This window comes from Camponotus floridanus, unplaced genomic scaffold (genome assembly GCF_003227725.1).
Source record: "Camponotus floridanus strain SB8 unplaced genomic scaffold, Cflo_v7.5 scaffold38, whole genome shotgun sequence".
NCBI lineage: Eukaryota > Metazoa > Arthropoda > Insecta > Hymenoptera > Formicidae > Camponotus > Camponotus floridanus.
In genome coordinates, this window is record NW_020229525.1 from 929,022 (window position 1) to 949,857 (window position 20,836).

Consider the following 20,836-nt stretch of genomic DNA (forward strand, 5'->3'; position numbering starts at 1 on the left):
CTCTGTCATTAAACACGTGAACATGAACACAAACCAAAGTCCATGAATATTCTCAGAGAGTAACATATAATGTGTTTCTGGTTCTGTTCTGTGCTATGTGCACGAAATGCCATAAATTTTTATCTCTGGGAGAGAGATTTTTATCTCTGAGAAAAAGAGAGAGAGGCTACAAAATTTATTTATATTAAAAATTTAATTAAATTAAACTAAAAATTTATGGCATTTCGTGCACATAGCACGGAACACAACCAGAAATTGTGCACATTATATATGTTATCCACTGAAAACATTCATGGATATGGCTTCCTAGTTCATGTCCACGTTTTTATGTTTACAGAGATCGTGTCGTCTTCAGAGATCATTTAAATGCGTGCTGTAAGTCTGTCATTTTTTCCCTCTGTTCATATCTGACTCATCAGTTTTTTGACAATACAAATCGATATGTCAACTGGTTGACGTATTGGACAAAAATATATCAATTCTATAGACAATTGTTTTTGTTTGCACATTTGTGTATTACAATAGTATGCTATGTATGACTGTTTATTTCGTAACAAAATTTCCATAATACATCACTGATACAAGATTTGTTGCCAAGCTATTAAAATTTACAAGAGTAATAAATTCATCTTTATCTTGCAATATTTATGAGTCTCTTGTTCGACCTCTTTCATGTGCATATCTATTATGCAAAGAAATACTAACATACTACATAGATAATTTTGTCAGTTTTTGATATTACAGGTAATAAAAAAATAAAGATTTGATTATAACATGTAAATTATTGTATTTCTAGCTTGAAGGGCTTTATAAATATTTAATATTTTTCTTCGTGTAAGAAGAGCTGGGTTAAATTTTGCATAATACATGTTTGTATGCTTTAAGAGATTATTTTTTTTAAGTTTGAAAGATGGTATCTGCTATTTATAATTTTGTCCACAGGAGATATCTCAAATTTGCATTAATGTCGACAATGTCTGCATCAACATCTATGGACGAGCGTATGTTAAAGGGAATAAGAAAGGTGATACCGAACCTGGTCAATACCAAGTACAAAGGTCAAGATGGTAGAATTGGAATTTTTGGCGGAAGTACCGAGTATACAGGAGCACCATATTTTGCAGCTATGAGTGCGTTGAGAACTGGCGCTGATCTTGTTCACATATTCTGTGCAAAAGATGCCAGCATTCCTATTAAATCATTTAGTCCAGAGCCGATAGTTCATCCTGTGTTGGATCAGTATGATGCAATAAAGCATATAAAACCTTGGCTTGATCGGCTACATGTTGTCCTGATTGGACCTGGGCTTGGCAGAGATGAAAAGATATTCAAAATGATTGTCGAATTGGTATCAATTTGTCGAGAAATGAGAAAACCACTGATTATCGATGCAGATGGCCTGTTTTTAGTTTGTCAAAAACCAGAAATCATAAAGGATTATCCAGGAGTTATTCTGACACCCAATGCGATGGAGTTTAGTCGTTTAGTTAAAGCAGTACTGGACAGATCCATTCCGCCTACTCCTCTAGTCAAAGTTTCTGATGTCAAGCATGTGGCAGAAGCTCTTGGAAAGAATGTAATAATTCTGCATAAGGGAGCGAAAGATGTGATTGTAGATGGTCATAAAGGTACAGAAACTGTGTCATGTGGATTGGCTGGTTCTGGAAGAAGATGCGGTGGACAGGGAGACCTCTTGGCTGGTTCTTTGACCGTCTTCTGGTGGTGGGCTATCTCTGCAGGGACCAGCGAATGCGCTTTGTCACCCTCGATTGTAGCATGTTATGCTGCATCAAGATTAGTTCGAGAATGCAATGCATCAGTCTTTAAATTACGCCAAAGAGGAATGTTGACATCAGATATGTTGGAACAGATACAGCCAGTTTTTAACAAAATCTTTGAAACTCATTGCAACAAGTAAATTAAATTATTATCTTTTAATTATATTGTTTATGTAGAATGATGGTTTTGTTGGAAAGTAATATTTATTTTACATTAAATAAAACAAAGGGATAATTGTGTATGTAAATATATTAATGATTATTGCTATTATTGCTATTATAATGGATTTTAGAACTTATTCATTTAATGGAAGAGGTCGAACTCGAAGCACTGATTCCTGAATATATTTTTGTGACATTATGTATATAAGCAATAAAAGAACTTTAATTATATATTACAAATTGGAATATATACATTTAAAAGTACTGATTTCTCAGAGCGAAATAGATTCAAATATATATGTTAATATGCTGTATATGCATTTTTATGTAATTTTGTAATTTGATACTTTTTGAAGGCTTATATAAATAAATATTTTTATCAAATAAAAAATATAGTTTATTAATATTATCAAACGATTTTCTTTAGACGAAATATCATAATTACATTATTTTCTAATTACATTGAATCATGATTATAATAATTAATGTTTCCTGGAAAAAGAGATCTATAAAAGATGTATAGCAAGATAATTGTAAAAATAACAGAATAGAGTGAATAATATGTTTTAATATATCTGTTTAAAATTGTGTCGCATTGTTTTAATTATATAATATATACTTAAAATGCTTATTACGTATCTTATGTTAATGTATCATAAATATACATTTTTGTCTTTTCTATATGATGTAAATAATTAAGTTAGAGTTATATTTACATATAAAAGCAAAATAATTACAAATAAATAATAAGAGACACATATCTCTTTACATAAATCCTGAAAAAAAAAGAAAGTCTTTGTTATATTTTATCAATAATTTTTCACTTGTCCATCATAATTTCACATGAGATTGCAGTGAAAAAATTGTGAAAATTTAATTCACTTATCAGAATTTCTGTACAAATATAGCATTTCTTAACATGACAATACGATATGCAGGGTAATTTTTTTTTTATTCTCTGCAAATATTTCCTACTTCCTTAAAAAAGGATTATAGGAACATTATTAATTTATTCTTGTTTACGTATATTTAATATTTCTTTTTGCCAAAAATCTTTGATTGATTATCACTATAATGTTTATATCATCTATTTTAAGTTACGCTCTCAAGCACGGTCTTATTCAAAAATTTTCATTTTTATTTTATTCAGTCGCTATAATGATATATACAAGGTATTTCTTAATAAATGCGAAAAATTTTAGGAGATGATTCTCTGTCGAAAATTAAGGGAGATTTTTCATATAAACATATACTCTTACATCCCTCCCTGTGAAGTAAAAATAGGGGTAAAAATTAGGTTTTTATTTTTTTCTCAAATTTGGGACAAGTTAAAGAAATGAAATGAGGTGGATAACTCTTTAACTTGTTCCAAATTTGAGAAAAAAATAAAAACTTAATTTTTACTCCATAGGGAGGAGTGTATGTTTATATGAAAAATTTCCCTTAATTTTCGACAAAGAATCATCTCCTAAAATGTTTCGCACTTGTTAAGAAATACCCTGCATATTATAGTGATGTATTATATGCTGAATTAAATAATCAAGAAGCGAAACAGTCGAGAGACATTATTCTACAGGTACCAGAATCATCTTATTATACTACACTTATATACATATAACAAGAGGATCTTTTTTAATTCTAACTTACAAATCGACAGGATGAGATATCATAATGTTGACGTGAAGTACAAGTATAAAAACAAAGACTTGTTGAGGTATTCGCACACCTCCACGATCTTTTGGCAATAAATATCCCACATGTGTATATATTATATATACATATATATATATATATATATATATATATATATATATATATACATATATGTATATATATGTATACACAAACACACTATGCGTCTCCGAATTGAAAAAAGATCTTTGTAATGGAGACAAATTTCTCCTGGCGTGTCAACAATTTGACGCAAATCACATTAGTTAATTATAGCTAGATTACAATCGATAGACTACGAGTAGAATGTTAATACGGATGTATGATTCCCGCGGACTAAAATCGTCGGTGGCATATCTCTCGTAAGCGTTTCCAACCAAGCCATATATAATGGCGCCGAAACTGCGCCTTTTCTTGGCATTGGTAAAGACCTACCGAGCATAAAGATATATTTTTAGAAAATTATCAATAGCGATGTAAAAAGGAATGATAATGCAATAGCTGCACATAACATGCACATGTGAGTTATATATTTTATGAGCAATCCATTTGTAGCAGAATGTGATCTGACAGGTAGCTTCAAAAATTTGTATTTAATTTATACATTTTTTCTTAAATATTATTATCATATTAATTAAAATTATATAATTTTTACATAAATAAAATTTACGAAATCACAAAAGTTATTGCGTACAAATATGTACATGTAATTCTGTAGCAAAGATAAAGCTTGATATTTTATTATACTCACATGACTATCAAGGTGGACTCATTCGAGTTCTCCAACAATAATTCTCGTAATCTCAATTGTCGATACGTTTTATCCCGTAGATTTTGAAGCTCGAAATCGGTAACGTAACATTCTGGAAATAATAATAATTAGTAGTTCATCGAATGTTAAAAGTAATTGAGTAAAAAGTAATTGATTTCATTAGAGTAAAAACTATGACGATAACTTACCTGAATTGTCAGAAGTATCATTCTTTCGGAAGTCAGATATTAGTTTGTCGAAGAAAGACAAAGTTTCCTGTTTTGGTTCGACGCTAATATCATCTACCATCTTTAAACTACTGTATTCTATTCGAGCCTTGCACATTATTTCGTCCATTCTACAGAATAATTTTAATAATATATTAATTAATATAAATATCAAAATACAATCTTCAAATAAGATTTATTTATTTTTTACATCTATTTATTTTTTAATTTTTGACCTTTGCCTGCGTGTCACATTATTTATTTAATTATTATTTCTTTGATAAAGAAATTATCTTGACAAAGAAATTCTAAATTATTAAAAAAGTTAGATTATTAAAAGATTATTTCTTTGATAAAGAAATTATCTTGATAAAGAAATTCTAAATTATTAAAAAAGTTTATGTACTTATGGAATATTTTGTTTTTATTCTTTACTTACTCTTTTTCTTGCGCACTGATATCCTGTTTGTGATTGGCAAGAGCGAATATTCTTATCTTGCAGGTCTCCCAATTAGACCGAGTACTAATTATATACGGCAGAAGAATCGTTAGACCTATTAAATGATCATTTCATCATTTATAAATAAATTGAAAATTTCAACGCGAGATCTATATGTGAATGATTTTGACACATTTAATTATCATGGACACATATTACAACCGTCTGTTGAAATTTAATTTTTATAAGTTACCTCCATCATCGTACAACCACCATACGTCAATCGTTCCTTTCTTATGTTTCTTTTGGAAAACTGTTATATTTTCTGGTATAGAAGCCATGCCGTTGCGTTTCTCACTAAAAGATAAGTAATCAATTGTTAATAGCAAATAAAGACGATCTAATTTTCGATAATTTTGATATTATAAATTTTGTTTTCAGAATACAAAATTTTTGATTGGCAAAGAAATATTTATTAATTTTTTAAATTAAAGAAATGCAACAAGTTAAATTTTAACCATATAAATGAAAAAATAAATTTTATTTTCTAGTTAATTTTAAGTGATATTATTAGAAACTTGATTTACTGAAAAATTTAATATTAAAAAATGGGTTTTAATAACGATTTTATCGAATTTTTGTTAGGAAAAGTTGATTTTAAATGATACGAAAAACTTTCACCAACAATTATTGACCACGTTATACACTGTTATACTTACAATAATTTATCGGTAGCATATTTTTTCTTCATTTTTAAGTTTTCTCGAATGCAATGTATTGGTGAATCTCTGATCATATGTATTACGTCAGTATGTGTTACAAATGGAGTACCTGTGAAACAACATTAATTAATAAATACACGTTTATCGCAAAATATTGAAAAAAATCATTCGTAAAATCTTTTTAATTACAATCTTAAAATCTTTTTAATTACAATTTTGTGATTTATTTATGATACATTTTTATCTTGAATTAATCTGAGTAGATTTTTAAAGGACAAAATGATAATTACGTGTTGATAATAAAATGACGAGATGATTTTGATTGTAATTAATGATAGATTATAAATATCAAGATCGATGCAATTTTCTTCTGCTTAATATGGTATCGATTTTTACCTATTGTAGGCACGCTCTGTACCCTGGGAATCTGCGTGCTCATCGAGAGATCGCTGTCGGCGTGCATCAGAGTGTTTCCTGCTAAATCGTAGCTACTCTGTGCAAGAACTCCGTGTTCATCGTGTTCACCATTCGCATTCGTCATAGTAGAGCAGTCCAGACCTTCAGCAATTCTCAAAATTGCCACAGCCAATTTGTGATCGAAAGCGTTGCTGGAAAAGGGAAAAATGTGCGTCAAATTTTTAAACATCAGCAGCTCATATTCGGCCCGCAATTTTGGAATAATTTTAAAGTAAGTAATATATAACAGTCTTACTGAAGAATGTTGAAGTATTCCTGCAGATCTTTGTAATTGCATGTCGACCAATGAGTCTTGTAACCCATGAGGACCACGTTGGGGGCTAATTTGCCAACCCCAGTGGCCTGCATCAACGCAGCCGCGCCTCGTTCCAGACTTAAATCCTCCACCACATGATAGAATGATTTTATACGTTGTTGATGAAGCCAGGAATAACCGCTCCTTAAACGCGCCGAGCGTAATCGATACGAAAGTCGTGTCTAAAATCACGAATTGCGAAACTTAGCACATAAGCAATGATAGAAATAATAAGCGTAAAATTGTATTATAACTACCGAATAGACTTCGCCAGAAATTAGCAGGGAATTGTTCTTCGTGATGAGATTCGCTAATTGTAATAATGCGGGTCTCGCGCTAGGAGGACCGGTAAGCGCCAGGATCTGAGGAGCGTAATTCTTCACGTGCTCGTCGATGGAATTCAATCTAGAAATTATTATAAATCGTAGAGAGAAGTATCGCTTTAAGTTTAATAAATTAAAAAAAAACGATGATAGTAGAGCAAAAAGTTATTCATAATTCTTATCCGATTAATTTACTAATTTATTGCTGAGAAGTCTGATTCATCTCAAACGGAAAATGTTATGCTTTTTTATTTTTCAATAATACCTGTAAACGATGGAAAGTGCAGTTTTATAAGTTTGCGCTTGTGTGCTGCTACCCCAATTCACATCCGGCTTACGATAAACTACTATCAGATACAGTGCAAAGATGACGACAAAAGTAATGAGTGATGTCACCCAGTCGATAAGGAACATGATTGCGACGCAAAGAATGAATCCGCACAAAGATAACCAGGTATTATAGTACTGTAAAAAAAAGAGATTAAAATTGCACATATACATACAAATTTTTATCGCGATTACAAGGATGCCTAAGATTTCTTAATATCTTTTCAAATTCATTTCTAGCAAATATTAAAATTAATTAAATAATAATATATAAAAATTAAAGTTCATAGAATATGAAAATTTCTTTTTTTAAATTGCACATCATACAAGAGTATCAAAATATTAAAGATATTAGAATTAAATATCTAGATGCTTTTTTATATATTATTGTTATATATTTATATTTTTATATATTATTGTTTTACATGATATTGTTTGATTAAGTCAGTTCGATTAAGCTCGATTTCATACTTACTTTAAAACTAGGTCGCCATCCGAGTGGACGGACTAGTGCTGCGTGAAAAGTGCAGAAATTGATTAAAGCGTACGATGCTAAGTAAAAGTTGGAGATCAGCGGTGCGACTACGTTGAGATTGGCTGGAAAGAAAAAAATAATTGAAAATTCTTAGGATATAAAATTAACAGCAATAAAAATTTGTGATAACTCTTTCTAATTAAGTTCTTGATGTATATCGAAATAGATTACAAAATACATTACCAATTAAGAGAAAAACAGCCGCGATAGCAAATGTGAGAACGTATCCTCGATATGGTTCCCCAGATTTCCCGTATCCTTTACTGAAATAGAATAACCAGGGATAAATTCGATCTTGACCTAGAGCTTGAATGAGTCTTGGCACCGATAATAAATTCGTTAGCGCCGTCGACAGAGTAGCTGCAAAGCATCCTGCATAAATCAGCGGACCCCAAACAGACATTAATTGCATGACCTGAAAAAATACACGTGACAAAAATGTAAATTAAAGCGCTAAAGAATAATAACAGATTTATTCAATAAAACATATTTATATATCTAACAGTTATATTAGTATCTTGCAAAAACCTTCTGGCAGAAATTTCAGAATTATTCTTTTTTGTAATAATTTTATAAACAATAAACATTACAAATCTGCCTCGTTTGCAGTTGCAAAAGTAAATAATTTTGTTTGATATTAAATTATATATTTTCATAACAATTAAAAAGTATACTAATCAAAGAATGCAGGCCACAAATTATCTGTATTCTTTAAATTAATTTACGAAAAGATTATTAATTTTATGTATAATATTCAAACTTTAAAATATATCTAACATTTAATTTCGGATCTCTTAAAACAAAAATTATCAAATTAAATTATTATTAAATTTTATTTTAGAGAAAAAGAGAGAAAGAGAGTTTTTGCGCTATTTTCTAAAAAAATCTATTAAAGGAAAAGACTATAATAGTTTTGACATATGCTATTACTTTCATAAAATCTTACCGAGTAACTATTATGCAATCCATAAGTGCAGTTGTACTCGGCAACGCATTCCACGATAGTTTTGTTTACTAAACCATCTGCATCTCTAGCAGCCGCCGCACCGGCAAAGAAGACGAAAGTTACATAACTAAGCATGGAGATTAACAGGGCAAGAAGAGTTCCACTGGGTATACTGCTCGCTGGATCCTTCAGATCACCGGAAATATTGGCACCCGCTTGAATGCCGGTGACTGATGGGAAGAAAATAGCAAATACCGAAAAGAAGGTATGATTGCTCTTCTCAGAGTATCGATAGTCCGACCACAAATTGTCCATAAATACTTTCGCTAAATGTCATATATATTCTTTATTATAGATAAATCCGTTTTATCACATAACGTATTATTGTTTTATATCTCAATTATATTTGGCTTGATACGTACCTGAAAACCCCATGAAACCTTTCGCTTTTTGCTCTTCATCTTGCGGTCCCCTAATAGTTCCAATCAAAAAATCAAAGATCGCACCCAAGATGACAGCTATCAAGAAGTTTTGGGCCTAAACGAAAGCGCAAAATCACTCATTAAAACAAATGTTTTTCTTTATATTCGAATCTTTTACAGCCTTGTTTTTTCTTTAATTTTATAAAATTTCAAAAATTCATGATTTATTTTTATATTTTTCAAAATAAAAAATTAATTTAATACCTTTGACTCCCATTCCATGCCGACTGCACAGATAAGAATCATAACGATAAGCGCTATTATACCGACGATTCTAATGTCATTGACACTGTTGTCTATGATTTTCAAACCGTGTGACTTCAGTAAATCATTTAGGGAATCGCAGAAACCGATCGTGTTCATCGAAGCTGCTACAGAATTCGCGCATGCAAATACGATACCAACCGATGCACCAAACTCCGGTCCAAGAGAACGAGATATGATAAAATATATTCCACCTATAAATAAATTGATTTTATTCGTAAAATACATATTTAAACAACGAATATTAAATTTTTTTTTATAAAAGTATGGAATATTAAAAAAAAAATTATTTAACCTCTATATTTTGCATTATATAATTTTTATATATAAAAAATTTATTGTAATATCCCCTTGTAGGCCACGAATTAAATTTCTTTTAAAATGGCAAGCATTTGAAATTAATTGAAAACAGAGAATTTTACCAAGATTGTTAGTGTGAGTTAAAATAAATAATAATTATTAGTCTAAATAGAATTTTTATCTCTGATTTCCTATCTTTTTTATCTGCATTAATCTTCTGTCATATAAAGTGAAATTTAACAATCAAGAAATACAAGATTAACATACCAAAGTATAATTATATCTTGTTTATTCAAGGCAAAATACGGATTAATTTGGAGATAAATAATTCTAAGAACTTCACTTTAAAAGAGAATTTGAAAGAGAAAAGGTGTTTATGAAAGATCAGTTATATCAAAAATTAATAAATCTAATACAAAATTAATTTGGATTGAAATAAAAAGATATATCCTCTGTAAAATATAATTTAATTCCAAAATCACAAAATATATCAAACAAACCTTCTTATAGTGATGCGAATTTTAACTGTACGACACAAAAAATCTTCTCTCGGGAAAAAAAAATTTTAATTCTACAGGGCAAATCTTTACTTCAACTCACAAATTAATTATTAATTTTATATATTTAGAAATGCTAAAAGTACTTTGCGCAATGAATCTCGAAAATATGGTCATTAGATTTATTAATTTTTAATGACATGATTCGTTGAGTTTCTCCAGAGACCCGTATATAAATCGCGGTGATGTGCGCGATGCCACTCCTATAAAAGAATTACAGAATACGTTACTGTAACACACCTCCTTTTACTTCCCCATTAGTGCTAATTGCGCTAAGGCTAAGCGTCGTAATGACGCAGACGACCGCCGATATCCCAATAATGACGATGCTCTGTAGAATACCGGCCTGGGCGACTACCCAGGAAAGTCGCAGAAACAGCATTACGCCCCATATGTTCAGCAAGCATGGTATGAGGACGCCTTGGATCCATCCTAATTTTATTCCGACGTGACCCTGCTGACCGGCGACGCTCCCGACCTGCCCGGTCTCGACGGCATTGGCGTCCTGAAAGCGATATTTATTTAGAAACACGATCTGCATCATGCAATTCGAGTTGCGTAGAAGATTGAATTACACATACAAAATTGTATGTTAAATAAATTAAACACGATTTATTGTCAGTATTATTCATATGTTATGTAACAATATTTCGAAAAATAATCCAATTAATTTGGATTGTGTGTGCTTTAAAGTAATCAGACCTTCCCTCTCTTTTGGGATTACAATGCGTTGATATATGCGATAAAATATAGCATAATATGTGGACGTATATAGTTATACATGACTGGAAAATGTAAAAAAAAAAATATTTCTCGTTCCAATTACGGAATCAACATCCATATCGGAAAGATAATGCTTTATTACACAAGTTTTTCTTTTCCTTCTTTATTCCACATATTTTACCTACTATATTATAATTGGGTTTGTAATTTTGCCGCCGTTCTTCAGTATGCAACAAAATGTGTCATCAATATTTTAATATCTTTTTAATATTTTTTCTTTATTTTTTTCAGGTTCTTTATCTTTGCACAATAATATTATCAGTAGCATAGTAAATATTATTAGTAGCAATTTCGAGAGAGTTGTGATGGAAGTTTTTAATGGATATAAAATGAGGCGATTATATATTTCTATTTTTCAAATCTCAGATTTGTCGATATCAAGTTATCATTGAGCTATTTATTTTTTTTTATTGACAACACGTGAAAAAATTTTATCTCAGATTTGCTGATCTCAAGTAGTATATATTATTTGGCTATCTACTTTTATATCGATAATATGTAAGAAAATTTCATATACAACATAATTGTGTATAAAATACGTAGAAGGAAGGAATGCATGCTTCTTTTAATAAGCTATTATTGAAAAAATTTCATTGAAAAAAGATTATAATAATATACAAAATTGATTATCTTTCAAATCCTTAGATCCCTAGATGCGTATAAGAAGATGTAGAGAAACTCTACATCTTCGTGATACTTTTTTTAATCCCGCCCTAGACGGATGTTTACTGCTGTGTAAACTTAATAAACTTGTTTCGTCTTGGTTTTGTTATCTCTACGACTTCGACCGTCTTCGAAATGGAGCAGAGAAATTAGAACACGCAACGATTCTCTTATCAGCTATGAAAACTTGTGAGTTAATATATTGTTAATTCTACGTATAAGCTTTTTTAAAAATTATCGTTTGTTATAAACAATTTTACTAAAACTTTGCCTTAATACTTTTATTATATTTTAACATTTCTTCAATAAAGCAAAGGTTTTACTTTTGAAAATTCGATTGTAAATATGAAATTCGGAAATGTGTGATATTAATTTTGATGCATACTTTTTTTAAATTTGGAAGATAAACAATTTGTAATTTGTACATAGTATTGCACATATGACTTAATAATGACGCAACAAAAAAATAAACATTCTAAGTGAATAGCGAAATATATTTTTTAAACCGAGAAAATCGATAAATATTCAAATCGACTGATAAGTCTTATCAATGCAGCTTAAATTATGATAGGAATTTAAAGCTACCTTGAAAAAGTTAATATAAAAGTCAGGAATTTAAAGCTACCTTGAAAAAGTTAATATAAAAGTTTTTCATTGAAGACTTGTATATTTGTGAGTAGAGTATTTTAAATACATGTAAGTTCTCTCACTTTTATAAGATTTCCTTCATGCAGAGTGCTCAGAGATGGCCTTTTAGCGCGACGGCTTAATCTGTAAAAAAGATTGTTGATATATATTTTGACGAATGAAATTGCCATCAATTCAATTTATTCAAAATTGAATAAATCTTTTTTGGATAATGGATGTATGAAAAACATAAAGTAATTATTTCTTAATATGCAGAATAGGGATATGCAAAAAGTTAATGGTTTCCCAATATTTCGTTTTAAATAAATAAAATGCTGGAAATTACTACGTTCTCATGCCAAAACGAATAAACTGAAATTTCCCCAAAGCAAATTAATTAAACATTAAAAGCTTTTCTCTTTCCTTCAATTAAATTTACGTAGAAATAATTAAGAAATATATGTATAGAATATAAACATTATAATAAAGAATTATTATTTAATTATTATAAAGAATGCAACATTTAATTTTCAAACTATTAATTTCGATGTGTACGATTATAATTTAATAGTTCAGTTTCGAAACTGCTAATTTTCTCATATCAATTTACAAACATAAATTTTAATTTAATTAATTCATACCTATAATGATCCAATCGTGGAACCACGTCCCACAATCCGCTCATGTTTAACGTCATTGTAGATCTCTTATTATTTTGCTGCAACTGTCCAATCATATCCTCTTCCGGTGCTTTGCCCTGAAAGTGACTTTCCATTTCGCCGTATCTGAAAAGAGCATTTGACAAGCTTGTTTATTTCCCAGTTGTTCTGTCTATGTAAGTTATTATTCTCCTGTATGAATAGTTAAAACTAAGAAGGTAATACACGATCCTAATGCAACTGCAAAGTAACGAAGCTTGCAAAGAAAACTGTTAAGTAGAAATAATTTATTTCGTTTGTGCGAGAGATTTTATTCACGCGTAAATATATAAACTGCTCAAAGTATAATTATAATGCTTATATGCATGACGCGTAATTCTGAAAATTATTATTGGACAATATTCAAAGAGCGACGTGTGATTCAATATCGGCTCTCTTGTCGAGCGAATAATAACTGAAACCGGAGACAATTAAGGTCATATATGGAAGTCTTTTTCGCAGAAAATACTAAGAATATTTGCAATCAATCAATCAGAAGGCGATCAGATACTCGTGATATATATATATAGCCGTTACATTTTAATTAATTAATTTATACTGTTATATTATTCATATTATTGATCGATGATATAACTCATCTTTCACATGACACAACGTTCCCTGAGTTTTACGCGGAATCTATTAAAACAAAACAGGTCATTGTCAGAAAGATGTTATAATAAATTAATCTTTTAAAGACTGTGACATGTTTATGCAGCGGATGCACAAAGAATGTTAACACTATTATCATTTTCTCACGCTTTTTGTATAGGTTTATAAATGGCAGATGATTGTATTTTGCGACATGCAAATTTTCGAGCAAATATTTGGCCATATTCCCAAACTTCAATAAATACGGTTCAACATTTTGTAAGTCCAATGATTTGCAATGTCGCGATATATGCATACTATGCGATGACGCATTTGAAAAAGTTATAGCGATATCTAACAGAATGATTAACGTAATATGATATTAGTTTCAAAATACCAACTTAAAATATCAATTTTTTATACCAACTTAAAATATCAATTTTTTATATCTGAAATTAATATAATATATAGAATAAATTATTATTTAGAATAAAAATTCTTTTATACCAACTTAAAATATCAATTTTTTATATCTGAAATTAATATAATATATAGAATAAATTATTATTTAGAATAAAAATTCTAACGCGAACAATTATGTTTCTAATCTTAAAATTAGTGCAAATGTACCAAGATTTTTCTAGTAATTACAGAACGCAATCAATAAATTACGCGTTTGTCATGTTCTCGATTGCATTGCGATCGATACTTTTTACAAGGTCGAGCACTGGACCGAGTAATTTAATAAAGGGAGGTTTCTAAAAGAATCTATCGAAGAGACGCACCTCATTGAATGTTTGTTGACGTCAAGCACTCGTCTACACGATAAATATGAAATAATGTAATAGGCTAATCTGGGAAAATATGTCATTTAGAAAAAAAATTTCACTTTGTGATGAAATTGTTGTAGAAATTGTTTTAGAAATAATTGTTTCAAAAATAATTCACAAAAAAATAGAACTCTATATTTTTGTAAATTTTTCAAAATTCGATGTTATACTTTAGAGAATTGACAATTTTTTAAAAAATAGCAGAATATACATACATATATATTTATTCTATAAAAAAACATATAAGTCATCCTACAAAAAATTTCTTTATAGATTTTAATAAAATTAAAATCGATTTTATCTTAAGGAATTTTTATTTCACATAGTTATATAGAATTTAAAAAAGAAAGAAGAAAATTTGATAGGTTTAAACCATCTTTATGTCATTTACCGGGTTCTTTTTACGAGAAAAAGGGATAAAAGAATATCGTATAAAGAGATGAAAGGAAAAGGCCTAAAAAAGATGAAAAAGCGAATTCTCTATAACGGGATAAAACGTACGTAACTATTCTGAAAAAGAATTCGTACAATTTTTGTCCCGTGCAATTTTCGCGATTCGATTGCCAATGTGCATAATTATAAATCGATGAAATGGAAAATACGGTCAACGTGCACCGTAACTCGAAATCGATGAGGAGTGCCTGCGGCGAAGCACGATTGATTTGCATCGGATTTACCACCGCTTCCGGTTTGTAAAATGCATCAATGTGCGATGCCAAAACAAATAAATCCGCGAAAATCTCGGCTCTAGATGCTGCGCTGCCTAAAACTGCTTCTCTCGCCTTTTCAATCTATTCGCGATTTGATTTTTCACTCATCGATCCATCTCAATAATATTGGTGACCGTGAACGTGCCTCTCGTTGACAGCTCTTCCCCTTATCACTCGGTTCCAGGGGATAAGACAGCCATCGATTTATCTCATTTGCGCGACAGGCTAGCAGACAATCGATCAAAATGATACGTCAGTCTTGCATCCGTTCTTCACATGATTAGATCAATTCATCGAGAAATAAAGCTGCGATAATACGTTTTCACGTGTACGAGTATGTGTTGATTTTGACATATTTTTTCGATAATAAATTTTTTGGGATATTAGTTCTTTAAATATAGAAAATATTTATATGCTTTGTTTCCATTTTTTCTAGGCAAATGACATAAGAAAATGCATTATACTTTATTTAATATTAGTTTTTTGTTGTTAAATTGTTAATTATGTTTAAAAAAATAAAATTATGTTAGAAAAATAAAAATGTATTAAAAATGTGATTTAAAAATTTATAAGTTTAAAGAGATTACATTTGTATTTTACAAAATAATTGTGTGTCCATATGTTTTAAATATCGTATCTATAAAATTGTGTCTTATATAATTATTATAATATGCATTGCATTCGAAAACTTAATATTATTTACGAATCACATATATTCTTTTAATTAATTAAATTATTTTTTAAATATATTCAAAAATCTCTCTCTAGTAAAAAAGTTATTATTTTATTTCTTCAGAACTCTCTCTCTCTCTCTCTCTCTCTCTCGCTCTCTCTCTCTCTCATTATCCCTTCAGATATGATAAAAATGTATTTATTCAAATAAAATTTGTGCGTGTAACGATTAATGATAAAAGTCAACTTTAAACGCATACAACACAACACATACTATAATTACTTATTCTAATAGATAAAATTGTACTTTATATAAGAAAAACATATCATAGAAAAATCGTAATTCATATTTGAATATGAATATATAGTCATTGAAAAATTATATAAATTTCAAGCGAATTACGAATGAAATATAAATTATTTTTGAACTGTTTGTTCTGATATACATGGCAAATAATTCAAATTTGTATATAAATTATATATATAGTTTAATTAAGTTTAAATTAACGTATACAATGTCATTTAATATCACATGTACAGTATTTAAATAATCATTTAAAATTTGATTACTGAAATCGATTTAAAACTTGATAAAATTTTTTCATTACGATAAATAAAATTGTTGATTCAATAAATTTGTCTCCGAATACGTTCGAGTGGAATAAATGATTTTATCTTTTGCGTGTTAAAAATTTATCTCTATAATTTATAATGAAAAATTTATTAACTTTATCAATCAAAAATTTATATCTCAATTTATATCTATAATTTATTAAACTTCTAATTTACTAAACTTTCTTCTCAATATAAGTATTAAATAATCTATGTCTATCTTTGTTTTAAAGAAATTCAAACAATAAATTCTCTCATTAAGAATACTCTGATTTACATGATCTGTTTCATCTAGAATAAGATAATATCGAAAGTATACAATTAACTTTAAACTAGCAATGAGTTTACTTTGAAACAAATGATAATAGTGCCGCAAATTATGAACAAGACATATCTCATACTTAAGTCATTGAATAATAAGCAAAAGAAGAGAAAAGAAAAAAGAAGGAAAGTAAAATAGTAGTTATCAAAGTTTAATCAATAAATAAAATTAGATATTAGATCAAAGTCTATTTTTTAAATATTTCTATAGCAATACAAATAATTTAGCTTTTATTAGATTTACCTATTTAGATAAATAAATCTAAATAGATAAATTTAAATAAAAGCCAAATTATTTGTATTGCTACAGAAATATTTAAAAATTAAGGCAAATACAAAAATAATATAAATAAATTTAATATACTAATATACTAATATGTTTTGTTTGTGTAACGTGCAGATTATTTTAAAATATTATTTTTAAAATGTACATTTTTAAAATAAAAATACGTTTAATATTTAACAAAAATCGAAAGCTTATAACTTTCTAAATAATGTATAAATATCTTAATAATATACATGTAAATTAACTTACAATTACTTAAAATAAATATAATTCGTAATTTAATAAAATTAATAAGCTCAAGAATCATCTATTAATTGTGTGCTTTCGACGAAAACAAATTGAATAAAGGTATAGATTCCAAAGTAAATGGGCTCGAGAGATCAGCAGAAAATCTACACGATCCACTTGTTGATCACATTTCACGAGACGCTATAATCGAGCGAAATAACTATTGATATAAGGACGAAATAAAAATTAACGATGAAATCACAGGAGAAAATTTTTAATCAAAACTCACGACGCAAGATCCGGTTGAAAGATCATAAGATGGATATTCAGTGATCACACACACGATCTGAGATGCGCGAAACGATCCACGGGGATCTAATACGAAGCACTGAGCGTCGTGAAAACTTGAACCCCTCGTGGATCAAAATCCCTCGAGTATAGACATTAAAAGGAAGGAAGCATGCGTCGAATTTCCCTTTCCACGGCCGTTCACGCGCACCCACATATTCGCTCACGCATACACACGCGCAGTTCCATACGCGAGTGAATTATGCGATATAATTCTTCTCTAAAAAAGGCGTATAAAGTCGAATTTTTAATATATTGCAGTCATTGTTGTCTCTTTTCCATAATTAGGTGTTTTGATTTACGTTATATTTGGAGCATTGAGAATCTGTCATCGCGAATTGCAAAGATTAATAGTTTGACAGTTGTTGAGGAACGAAAAATTACAATTAAAATTATAATTAAAAATCATAATATATACATATAAATATAAATTAATAAAATATAAATAAAATAAAAATATAATAAAAATATATAAAAAAATATAAATATAAAATATAAATAAATAAAATAAAAAGCGCATTTGTCTCGTATTTTTAAAAGAGAATTCAATTTATATCGAACTCTTGATTATTAAATTTTACCTGGTACAGCTTACTTTTGTTTATTTGTTGGTATAACAATACTGACAGCACGCTCGAAACACTGCTACTTCGTGAAGAGTCGAATGTGATTTGATTTGCTTTTGTAAACTTGTGGAAGTTTATTTTAAAAAAAGGAGGAATTTTTCTCACTCCACACGAAAGTACTTTTGTAATTATTAGAAAGTTTTGGAAAAGGGAGTTCTATTGTAATGTTTCACGACAAAGAAAGATGTTTGATAAATGATCAAACATAAGGATCTCATTAAAAATTTATGGTTCGAAAGCAATAGAATTATATTATTTAAAGAAATGAAGAAAAAGGAGATATTTCCAAAACAAACTTTGTTTTGTCTTCTTTTATCTTTTTGTGAATTAGATCCATTATTCTAAGTCATAAAAAGAAATATATATATGGATGTCTATTCTTACGGAAAACAATGTCCATAAATTGTCCTTTTGTCAGGACAATTCATTAATCTTTAACGTTAAATCTTTTAAGACAAATATATGTAATTAAATTGTGATATAAAATTCTATTAAATTAAATGCAAAGTTAAATAAAGGACAATTATTTGTTGACTATTTTCACATAAATAAATAAGAAAATTTATTAATATTTTTATCGATATTTCGAATAAAAATCCTACTCTCGGATTTAAAGAATAAATCAATCTTAAGAGATTCAGTTTTGAGATCAGTCTTAAATCAGTCTTCAGAATTTTTCAACATGTCAATATCAAATGAGCCATATGAGAATTCTTTATTAAAGCTATATGATTTTATGATGTTTGAAGGGTTAATCGTTACGAAGTCGTACGCGCATTCGCAAGCATGCAAAAACGTGCGAGCGTTTCGGCTTGCGTGGGCGGCTGCGTGCGCGTTTCGTAAACTTCGACCCTCGACGATAGAGAACGAGGAAAGAAGGGGGAAAAAAGAGGGAAGAAAAAGAAAAGAATGCGCTTTCAAGAGAAACGAGCGATTTTCATCGCGCTTCGTGGAATGCCACGAACGGAGTATCCACGCGAAATGAAAGACGAGAAAATCATCGCAGTGATTCACTCCACATTTCGAAATCTTTTGCGCGGAGAGAAGCACTTTACGTGCGTACACATGCGCGGATACGCGTATTTATGAAAGACGAAGAGGGAAAGGGAGACAGAAAGCTTGCGAGCACAATGAGACTTAAAAAAAAATTTCGTGGAAGCGATAGGTCGAGAGATCTCTTACACGCGTTTAATTAAAAAGACGCATCTGCGTACGAGAGGAAGGATACGTTAAAAATCGGATCGACTCACCTTGGCATGTCACCGTTTTAAATTCACTTAAGAATCACACAAGGGGAGTTTCGATATCAATGACAAGTCACTTGAAATCTTTCACACGCCAGAGACTTAGCTAATTCTCTCTAATTTCAAAAAAGTGTGTGCACCGAATTTTATTTTATAGAAAAGTCATTCTCGACGAAGCGAAATCGCGACGAGATCTAGAATTGTCATCGCGCGAGTCGCCGAAAGAATGGCCGTATGATCGAATTCCGCGAGCGACTACCATCTTTTTCAGTGGTTCCGGCATTTATATAGACGGCGTGGAACTGTCAACGTGCGCCGAGTATGACGTTGACGTCACATTTTACGTTGACGAGCAAGATACGCATATGCACTTGACTCGAAAATATCACTACCGGTAGGAAGCACAGATCCGTTGAGAGATTATCTGATCGAGTTATTGTTTGCCATTGTCATTACTAATGAGCGACGCTGCTGGTCGCGGTGATGCGCTCTTTTTTTCACGTGTGTAAAATAACAACTCGGTTTTACCGTTGTCACTCTACTGGCGAAGAATTTCAACTAACTTGTTTAAAACCGTAAGCATAGACGGAAAAAAATGCATATCATGGATGTAGTGGGAGAACTATATCTAACTATTTCTTTAGAAATTTCTTTATTCACATTTAATGTCTTGATTACTTAACTCGTATTGAGATAACATTCTTATTTATATCGTTTTTATCATCTTGTTATGACAACATAAGTATTTTCTGTTTGCTACACATACGAAATTGTTTATTTTATATACATATATATTTCTCTAAAATTACTTTTCGATATTAAATGTAACTTTAGCGATAAATAACGGATTATTGTATTTAAAAAATTGGATGTGAACTCACATTCATCTTCTAAATTGGCTTTTTGCTTAATTAATTATTGGCTCTCGTTTAATTAATTGACTTAACTAAACTAATTTCAAAATAAAAGATATGTATGTGTGTGTGTGTGTCGTATGCATGTGTTGCGTATGCGTAATGTGTACGCGCGCGCGCACGTATAAATTTGCATTTGCAATATCTAAAAAAGAATGCATTTTAATTCTTAAATTTAGATTTCCAAGATATAAAAAAAAATGTATAGCAAATTCTCTTAGTTTCTCTTAAGTAAAAGAGAATTGTTAGAAACAATTTATCATCTCATTGTCAATCTATTTGTAAATATCATTATTTAATGTGCCGCATCACTAAAAAAGAACGTAATTTATCGATATGCTCTTATCTGAAATTAACATACATTTTTCTGTTCAAATGGTTAATTGATTAAGAAATGATAAGTAGATCAATAATTGTCTCGCGGGTT

General features: G+C 29.7%; 2 protein-coding genes across 5 annotated transcripts; one reads left to right on the forward strand and one right to left on the reverse strand.

Moving 5' to 3' along the window:
* Positions 1-302: 302 nt before the first annotated feature.
* LOC105249629 (ATP-dependent (S)-NAD(P)H-hydrate dehydratase) lies at positions 303-2,260 on the forward strand. 3 transcript variants are annotated; one of them, XM_025411196.1, is made up of 3 exons: positions 303-375; positions 943-1,914; positions 2,072-2,260. In XM_025411196.1, the coding sequence occupies exons 1-3, from the start codon at positions 314-316 to the stop codon at positions 2,118-2,120; spliced, it is 1,083 nt and encodes a 360-aa protein (XP_025266981.1). In that variant the 5' UTR covers positions 303-313; the 3' UTR covers positions 2,121-2,260. The 3 variants fall into 3 exon arrangements, with proteins under 3 accessions (XP_025266981.1, XP_025266983.1, XP_025266982.1); XM_025411198.1 differs by lacking the exon at positions 303-375 and adding an exon at positions 382-744 and having other exon boundaries at positions 2,072-2,257; XM_025411197.1 differs by lacking the exon at positions 303-375 and adding an exon at positions 819-869 and having other exon boundaries at positions 2,072-2,258.
* Positions 2,261-3,771: 1,511 nt separating this feature from the next.
* LOC105249646 (bumetanide-sensitive sodium-(potassium)-chloride cotransporter) lies at positions 3,772-20,003 on the reverse strand. Of its 2 annotated transcripts, none has more exons than XM_011255262.3 (19): positions 17,567-17,661; positions 12,971-13,114; positions 12,413-12,473; positions 10,497-10,761; positions 9,340-9,593; positions 9,076-9,190; positions 8,654-8,979; positions 7,891-8,122; positions 7,648-7,769; positions 7,111-7,310; positions 6,780-6,927; positions 6,463-6,704; positions 6,147-6,358; positions 5,748-5,859; positions 5,282-5,385; positions 5,029-5,143; positions 4,572-4,720; positions 4,363-4,474; positions 3,772-4,042 (listed from the first exon to the last, which is right to left on the reverse strand). In XM_011255262.3, exons 1-19 carry the CDS (start codon positions 17,590-17,592, stop codon positions 3,907-3,909), a joined length of 3,075 nt encoding a protein of 1,024 aa, XP_011253564.1. In that variant the 5' UTR covers positions 17,593-17,661; the 3' UTR covers positions 3,772-3,906. The 2 variants fall into 2 exon arrangements, with proteins under 2 accessions (XP_011253564.1, XP_011253574.1); XM_011255272.3 differs by lacking the exon at positions 17,567-17,661 and adding an exon at positions 19,502-20,003 and having other exon boundaries at positions 3,907-4,042.
* Positions 20,004-20,836: the final 833 nt, after the last annotated feature.